At 41.9% G+C, this 9562-nt stretch overlaps 1 protein-coding gene across 3 annotated transcripts in view; it reads right to left on the bottom strand.

Moving 5' to 3' along the window:
- Positions 1 to 6988: 6988 nt before the first annotated feature.
- The window catches only part of PDE4A (phosphodiesterase 4A), a 1006014-nt gene continuing 1003440 nt past the window's right edge, over positions 6989 to 9562 (bottom strand). For all 3 annotated transcript variants that reach the window (XM_086959060.1, XM_086959061.1, XM_086959062.1), the window contains exon 15: positions 6989 to 7584. In XM_086959060.1, coding sequence (XP_086815186.1) covers positions 7165 to 7584 — 420 coding nt within the window. In that variant the 3' untranslated portion in view covers positions 6989 to 7164. The remainder of the gene's footprint in view (positions 7585 to 9562) is intronic.

The following is a 9562-nucleotide window of genomic DNA, read 5'->3' as shown; positions in this document are numbered from 1 at the left end:
CCATTTTATCAGGTGTCAGGGCTATGCAAATATAAGTCTTGCGTCTCTGCCCTCCAATCACCTCGCATAAGATTGTCACAAGAAGCAGCTAAACTTCTAGAGGCAGAATTAAGTCCCCATTTTAAAGCTGACATGCTCTGTCTCCAGTTGACCGGCACCAACAGAAATGTGTGTCTAATGATAAAAATAAGCTAGGTTGCATCATGTATTGCTTCCAGGAGGTGCCTGTAGAATTCTAAGGAACACATTTGCCTAAAACCACCAGTCACTCACTTCTTGACGCCAGGGGCAGGCCGCCTTTTAGGTAAAAGTAAGGAGCCTGTTAGTGTGCTGTGTGCAGGTACCGTCTCGGTATTGACTACCCCTTATGTACTGGTCCCATGTATGTCTAAATGGGCACACTCGTATGCAGACTATGTCCAACTTCACCATCGTACATTATTAAAAAACATATTTCTTTTCAAAGAAAGAAGTGCTATGGAAAGTGACAGATGACTGTTGGGAAGTAAGTGGCTAACACCTAGAGACTCACGGTGAAGATATTAATGTGCTTATTCAGAATGAACACTTCAGTGGAGGTAGAGTGGATTCGACTGCAAATGTAATAGAGGAGGAAACAAAGATGCCCACCATAGTGTTTGTGGTTAGAAGCCTTATCTGAACATTCTAGATATTTGCAGAAACCCCTAGATTTGTCACGTGTTCTGAGATTCACAATTTTTGAAACTCAAGGGTCTAAGGCGCATGGAGATGCTGTAAATAAATATTGGTTGTGATCACAAAAATTGTCGGGGAAGTTAGGATTATGACTTGGGTCACGTTTCAAGCCCTAGAGAACATCTATATGCTGTGCAAGCTGCAGTGGTGTAAATTATCGAGAGGCTGCTGGTGATGCGGCATCTGCCAAGTATCAGCTGATGCCCTGTCTACCCAGGTCTCAGTTCCCCTGCCTCATGTAGAGGTGGTAGAACGCCCACGTTTCTGACAACAGAGCCTTCTAACTGCTCTGTTGAGAGCAACTAAGCCTAAACTGGGCTGCCATGGCTCTGACATTGGAAGGGCTGCCATATGTAAGGCAGTACTTCCAACAATGATTTTGCCTCTTCCCGACCACCACACCATGCTTTTATGCAAAAACTACTGTCCACACCAGAATCAATCTCTAGATTTGGGTAAGCGCTACCTCTGACATCTTGGCAGTCTGGTGGCTCATCCGAATAAGTCTACAATATCCCCTAAATCTTCACTTATCTAGTTTCTACAAACCCCAAAATTACTGCAATGTAGTTCACCACTGTCGCTCCCAGAAATACTGAAGGATGGTTGATCATGAAAATCACTCAGCAATTCAAAGACACAGAATAGGAAAATGACATTTTGAATTTCAGTGTTTCAGTTTTGTAAAAATCTCTACTTTAAATTCTGATTGATCATTTGGAATGAGACAAATAAGATGAATTGTTGCCTGTCTTACTATTGAACATTTACCATTGAGACATTTTCAAAAGTATAACTTTGAAAATTCACTGCATGACTGACATAAAATGATGATCTTTGAATGTGCCCAAGAGTGGGGGTTGGGGATGAGCTTAGCCCTTGTCACTAATGGTGAGACCTTTGTGCTGGAAAGACCTGGGAGAGCCTTTTGCAAGGATATTTGTAACAACCAACTGCAGGCACGGAGTACAAAAAAATCATGATTTAAAGCTTGATGTAGAGCTTGAAGGACAGGTATTCCGTCATAAATGTGACAGATACCTGGTCTGCCTTATTAGAAAATTGGAATGTTGAGAGCTCCATTGGAGACAGTGGAGTCTTTCAGGGCTAATAATGGCTTGTATAGCTCTTCTGCTTCAACGTGTGTCTTTGTGGTTGTACCTTTTTAAGTTAGAACATTCTACTCTCAGTGGGTGACATGTTCTAATAGCCTTATGGCCCTTCTACCTCCAGCAATACCGGTTGTTAAAGGCCCCCTACCTTATTATCAGCCCTCCTTGCCTTTGGTTCAGAACTGTTACTCGGGTTCAGACCCTTCAACAACCAGTAGAGTCCTCTGCAGCAGGCTATAAGGCGTTATTAAAGGTGCCATATAATTTATTGAACTAGTAATGAGTCAGACAGGATATCGCCCACTTTTCTGTTGGACTAACCAGGTTACCAACTCATAAATTCGTCATGAAGACTCTATATTATCTAGTGTCTTACATTTTTCTGACAACATTTTAACTTGGTGTTTGCAAATCTGGCCCTTTGGATGTTTGTCAGTGCGCCCATTGGTGTAAAGGTCTGATTGGTTGAGTGACAAAGTATCTGTGTACATATGTTGCCTATAGTGAGTGACTAATGCTATGAAAGTATGCTGTCCTGGAGAGTGAGTGCTATAGCTATTTAACTGCTGTCATAGTGCCTTCCCAGTAAGTGACTGATTAAAGAGTGTAATTGGAGGGGATCTTGATAAGGAACAATTACTTAAAATATGTAACTATACAGTCCCTCGTAAGTGCCTTTTAGTCCTGTGTTATATGTAGTGAGCAAATGCAATAACTATCTAACGTGGCTGCCATGGCAAATAACAGGTTTTACCATGTAGCTATGCTGCCACTAGTAAGAGACTGCTACAACTTTAACAATGCTGTCCCCTGGTGATTTATTAAACTATGTAAGCATGTTGCCCTTAGCAAGTGACTACATTAGCTTTGTAGGCATGCCACCTCTTGTGAGCCACTGCTTACTTGATGCAACCATGCTGCCTCATGAGAAGTGACAGTTTGAATTATGCGACTAAGTTGCTCCGAGGGAGTGACATTTATCAATAATATGTAAGGCAGGTAGCCCTTAAACCTAAATAATACCTTCTTGCCTTGCATATGTAGAAGATAATGAATATGATTGTGTAGTTTGTTATCTGCCTTTGTCTGCATGTGGATACACACACACAACAATATAATTATTGTTTTAGTTATTTCTTTAGTGGGCACTATATCAATTATGTGTTTATTGGGCACAGACAGTATGCAGGCATGACTGCATACCATCCATGCTATCAAAACGCCATTTCTCAAATGAGCAGGGTGTTTGCAGGGGTCATTTTGGATTTCCCACGGCAGGATAAATGAAAAGTCTTCCACATTCCTACTTTTAAAAACAGAAAGACCTCCACCCCAACTGCACAATCCTATTCAACTCCAAAACATCTGTTTTTTAATTTTCTTTCAGCTCCAAATATATCTGTAATCAGCCTGTCAGCTAACCGCTTACTCTCCTCCCTATTCAGTGAGGCACGTGTGATGGTGTTCCACCACTTAACTGGAGGGCAAACAGCACGGATGACCTACTTTACTTGAATGAGGTGCAACAAACCACCCCGCAAAATATAAACAGTTCGGAAGTTCAGTTTTACTTCAGGCCACAATATAATCCCCCTGATTATATTGGCCCATACCACAGAACCAAGGAGTGGAACAGAACATGGGATCACAGTGGAACGGAGAGATATGTATAACAATTCTGGGTTCCCCCTTGACCAAAGTATGCTACCCCCAGAAAAATCACCCTTTCTCTTGGAGCTTAAATTCAGCTAATTTTGAAGGACTTGCATATAGCATAAATACCAGTTCTGTGCACAAGCTGGCCAATAACACAATAGGCCTATTTGTTAAGTGTTGGTACTATGGGCCCACCATGGGTTGGATTTTATCTCTTTTTGCATTAAAATGTCTAAGCCTTCTAGATTTCTAAACAACCTGTTATGGGAGTGCTGCAAATCTAGCAATGTCTTATGCAGTCAGGCAGATTTGATCTTCTTGCTTCACCAGTTTTAGCAGCCTTATCAAGAGGCATATAGTCAGAAAGCGCGTGGCCAAGGTTGGGCCAGGAGAGCCAGATTCATGTTGGGTTTAAGTAGATCAAGAGGAGATACATTTACATACAATGAATTAAATCTCCTTAATCTGTGATTGTCCTGAAAATCATGCGCGCGTTGATGAAGATAAAGTACTCACTTTAGGCCTTCTTATGAATATGGAAATTTGTTTGCAGTGAAACATTTGAAGAAGACACTTGGGTCATACATTATTTTGGAATCTGTCCAAAAAGTAAATCCAATGGACAACGGGCGCCCTGCCCTCCCGAAACAGAGACCCTCGGCTGTTTACAATCTTGGTGAAGCAAAATGGGGCAGACAGGTTTGAAGGCAAAAGGGGCATCATTTAAACTGTATGTAAGAAAGATCATTATGAATCTCCTCTATTAAAAATGAATGTGTCTGACTTTTGTGTGTAATTGTATCCTAAGCCCTCGAACCCTCAGTGTAAATACTATAACTCAAGACACTCACCTGTGCAGTAATAATGACAAGGTGATTAAAGCGCCCGATCCGGTGCAATGACTGTATCTCCCTAAATTAGGGCCCCTAATACCCTAGGAAGTAGCTGCACACAGCACAGAAAGAGAGGCTTACACAAACATGTAACTCTCCTTTTATTTTCCTAGTCTTCCCTCTCCTAGACATGCCCCTCAAAATCACTACACACCAATACTCCCTGACATACAAACATGCATGGACACATGCGTGCACACACACACACACACACACACACACACACTTGTTTCATGGCAAATTTTGTTAAGGCAAAAATTGAAAGTAGCAAAATGAGATAAGATGCACAATTCCATGTCTATAAGCATTTCTTAAAATTAGGACACAGTCCGATATTATAAAATATTTGTAAAGATAGAGAATAAAATGTTCATTTGCCATGGTTTTGTTGGTGGAATTCCAGTTTCCAAATGCTGGAATATAGGCTTTCGATGGAAGTTTAGCCCTCCGCATACATTGGATTATTTCCCTAACGGATGTGGTTCATCAAGGACAGGGATTTCGTTTAATTTATTTTTCCATTAAGATGTCCGAGCTTTCTGTTTTGCTGAAACAAAACGTTGACCCTTGGGAAAGGCTAACAGGATGACAGTACATTTAGAAAGCATTTCTAAAAAGATCGTGTTTAGGGCGTTGGTCTCTGAAAATTGGCACGGTTGTTCACAAAATCGCTAAAAAACAAAGTTGTATTGTAGACTCTAGTGTTGTGGCACAGGACAGATCCTTTTGGCCAGATGTCATACATAAAGCAAACTGCCACATATGTATTTTTGTTAGTCTGATAACACAAACAAATAAATCCCCAATCATAGGCTGCATCATTTGACGTTTATTGCGTTCTAAGAAGATTTGAGAAGTGGTAATATTTTTGGTTGGAGTTAGGAGTTGTCAGTTGCACGTGCAGTGCATACTGCAGAGGATGTCAGCTTTGTTGGGTGGGGGCAGAGTGATCAGTTTTCACTGGTGAAGTAGAGCATTATAGGAGAAGATGCACACCTGAAGCCTAGACTTTGTTCCTGGGCTGAATGGGTACGCAAACCTAGTCACCACGAATATGCTTTCTCCCTTACACATATCTAACGGAAACCCTGCAAATTCTCTGAGCATCAAAATATAGCAGACCTCAGAGTCACATCTCTTATTCTTGAGAACTAAGTCATCCTCGAAATATTTTTCAGCCTGCAAAAATTACTACCCCCTCCTCCTGGCCACCATACTCCTTGTAAATGACTATAGAGTGCACAGGCCGCAAAGAAAAACAAAATGAAGTATTTCATTCTACAGCTGAGTGCACTTTACTGTGTTCCAGATGTATCAGGTTGTCATCAACTAAGAAACAGACATGCAAAACTGGTCATGCATGTTTCAAACGTCAGACGTTTACTGGAGTATTTTTAGCCATACACATGGACACACAAAGGGGTCTGATATGCCTAGATCCATTATCTGGGGGGGGGGCGGGGGGGGGGGGGGAATGACCTATGCGTGTATGCTGCCACCAGGGCTCGAGATGGGGAACGAGTTACCATCAAAAATTAATTATCAAGTGGCAAGAAAATATCAATATTTGCTGGACTGGATCTCTGTTTTTATCCCAACTCAGATGGAGGTGCATTGTCCTGGGACGGGACTACCTGACCGCTATATCCCTTGCATATAAACATGGAATTGTTAGCAACAACAGAAAATTAAAAATCTGAAAAACTGCTTAACAGTTGGTGGAAACATGATTCAGCATCTTGATGTCCCACCACTGTCCTGGCAAGTGCATGTCTGAAACCAGCGACTAGCCTTTCTCTTGATACGCGTTCCACAATTGTTCCGCGTGTATTGCCATTTTGTGCAAAAGAAAACAAACAAACAGAGGAAGACAGGCTGTCAATCTCCTAGTGTTTCTGTCTTTTCTTTGAAAGGTGGAATCCTTTCCAACCCTGCCTCCGCTGGCAAATATTCTCAATTTTCCAAGAATATGGCATGAATGAGGCTCTCAAGTGGAGCCCAAAATAACAATAAATTAACATCTAAAAAATATATATAAAATACCCCCATCGAAAAATATATATAACATAAAAAAAGGAAAACCCTGAACAGGTCTTGTCTCGCTGCTACCGGTGCCATAGCTTGGTGCAAAAATTAGCTCTGGCAGATGACAGAAGGCATGCCACTCTTCTAGTTTCAGGGTTCTTTGCACTCAACATTTCATTTGTTCGTTTATTCTGTGTTTCTTTCTCCATTACCAGGCTGGCGGTAAAGCCAGATGAGCACATAGTGCAATGGCAAATCATCTCCTTCTTGCCAAAAATGCATTTAAAACATTCTTCACTGAAAAATAAAAAATATATATATATAATAAAATAATACTTACTACTTTATATCTCCCCCAGCCAACACTCCCACCCCCCCCCATCTACCTGCTTTATTTTAAATTTACCAATCCTTTGGAGAACCATTAGTTTTCTTCTTTTTCCTTTTTTGAAAATGGCTTTTCATCGCCGCACATTTAAAACTGAAAACAAAAAAAAATCTGGTGGGGAAAAAAAGATAAAAAATATTCCAAAGACTTTTTGTTTTTCTTGTTGCATCCGTTGAAAGAAAAGAAGAAACAAGTTCCAGAGCTGAAACATATTTGTATGGCGAAGGCTTCCTATGCTCCAAGCAGGCCTGGATCTACAGATTTGTGTTAGGTTCACTTTTTTTTTTTAAAAATATATATTTTAAAAAAAACGAGGGAGAAAGGAAAAGTACATTTATATTTTGTTGTTTTTGTGGGTCTTTACAGAAGAGTTTCAAGACTCCCCCATTAAAGTGTCATAGGAGGCAACGTGATCCGATCCGCTGTGTGCATCGTCTGTTGTAAAGATGGGCCCTGATCCCACATCGTCCTCGTCGGAGCCCTCATGCGTGCACAAGCGCCTGTCCTCCGCCGTGTGGAAGCTGCTGTCCTCACCAGGGCTGTGCTGGTCCTTATCAGACTGGTCTGACTCCTCGCCCTCTTCCTCAAGAGTCAGTTCGAACTGAAACTTCTCTATGCAAGCTTCCTCATCCTTGTCAGGGTCATCCGGCGGTGGTGATGGGCTTTGCGGGATCATGCTCTGGTACCAATCCCGGTTATCTTCCAAGGTGTCCAGAATGTCTTGTGCATCAGGGTGAACCAAGTCTGCCCAGGTCTCCCACAGAGGATGGACAATGTAATCAATAAATCCCACCTGGAAAGGATAAGAAAAAATAACCAGTTACAATCCTTTTGGGCCTTTTTAAATGTATTTGTTAATGGTTTTACCACCTCTTCTCCTGGGCAGATATTTAAAACATTCAACAGGGAAACATCCTTTACAAAGTAGGGTTAACCATGCAGTGCCTTTACCACAAAGCTTTTACCATGCATGCATTTACCAGTCATGCTTTTTTTGGTATTTCACCATGCATACCTTTACCATGCATGGAAGTCTAGTTAAGGTAAGTATATGTGTATATATAGTTACTAAAAAAAAAACAAAGGTTACAGGGATGTTATAGTTAGTAAATAGAATTTAAAAACCTTAACAATTCACAAAAAAAAACCAAAGGTTACAGGGACATTATAATTTGGTTCAGATTTAACACACACAAAACCATAGAAATTCAGCAGTCATAGTTATCACAAGTAACTATAACTCTTGCCCTAAGGTAACTATAGCTCACAACCCCATCATTCATTGTTTTCTCATCAATAAATTCACTGCAAATGTTTTAGTGATATTATCAATGATGTCATGAGTAAGGTAATATGTGGGGTAATTAGTAGTGAATGGCGAGGGTGTGAGTTACAGGCACCTTAGGCCATGAGTTATAGTTACTTGAGATAACTATAGCAGCTGAATTTCCATGGTTTTGTGTGGGTGAAATATGAACCAAATTATAACTTCCCTGTAACCTTTGATGTGTTAGTCAATTTCTAAGAGTTACAAAAATTCTATTTCCTAACCATAACGTTGCTGTAACCTTTGTTTTCCAGTGAATTTCCACTTTTTTTTTCAAATCCTTTTTTAAAATTTTCAAATCATTTTTATTGGGTTTTCAAGCAAAAGAACAAAAACATAGATGATGAAAGATAAATAAAAGAAAATCACAAATTGGCATGAGTTGAAGTATATTTACAAGTGTGGTTATAAATGATAATAATAATAATAATAATAATAACACTTATAATGATAATAGAAAGAAAGAAAGAACTACAAAAGAAGAAGGAAATGCCAATAGGTTACAAATTAATTGGCAGTTGGAATTGGGGTTAGGTTAGGGACACAGATGGTCCTATATATGACATTATTCTGTCGGTCTTTCATAAAGTTACATTGTAGGTGTACAATTGAGGACATAAAAGTTTGTATACGATGCACTATAAAGATATGTTAGAACATCAGTTACAGTAATATGGTAATCACAGTACATATCCTAAGTACAAAACGAATGTCAAAACAGCAATTAACAAGGCGGCGGGTGCCGCTCGAGGCCAAGGATCACCGGGAGAAAGTAGCTCCTATCGCATTTCCAAGGAGGCAGCAGTTGGGCCATCATCTTACCCTGAGCGGAGAAGTGGACAGAGTAACATCACCGGCGCAGCGGGACTGCGAGTCCCAGGTTCCCCAGCGGCTGCTGAGACGCCGCACATGGAGACTCTTCCCGGCTGGCCGCGCCTCCCTCTCCTGGGCAGTTAAAACCACGACTCACGGCCCCCGCTCCGCGGGTGCCGCTCGAGGCCAAGGATCACCGGGAGAAAGTAGCTCCTATCGCATTTCCAAGGAGGCAGCAGTGGGGCCATAATCTTACCCTGAGCGGAGAAGTGGACAGAGTAACATAACCGGCGCAGCGGGACTGCGAGTCCCAGGTTCCCCAGCGGCTGCTGAGACGCCGCACCTGGAGACTCTTCCCGGCTGGCCGCGCCTCCCTCTCTTGGGCAGTTAAAACCACGACTCGCCGCCCCCGCTCCGCGGGAGCCGCTCGAGGCCAAGGATCACCGGGAGAAAGTAGCTCCTATCGCATTTCCAAGGAGGCAGCAGTGGGGCCATCATCTTACCCTGAGCGGAGAAGTGGACAGAGTAACATCACCGGCGCAGCGGGACTGCGAGTCCCAGGTTCCCCAGCGGCTGCTGAGACGCTGCACCTGGACACTTTTCCCGGCTGGCCACGCCTCCTACCCCAACC

Source organism: Lissotriton vulgaris, chromosome 1_1 (assembly GCF_964263255.1).
Source record: "Lissotriton vulgaris chromosome 1_1, aLisVul1.2, whole genome shotgun sequence".
Taxonomy (NCBI): Eukaryota; Metazoa; Chordata; class Amphibia; order Caudata; family Salamandridae; genus Lissotriton; species Lissotriton vulgaris.
The sequence above is the reverse complement of the archived record's forward strand: the minus strand, read 5'-3'. Positions and strand labels throughout refer to the sequence as shown.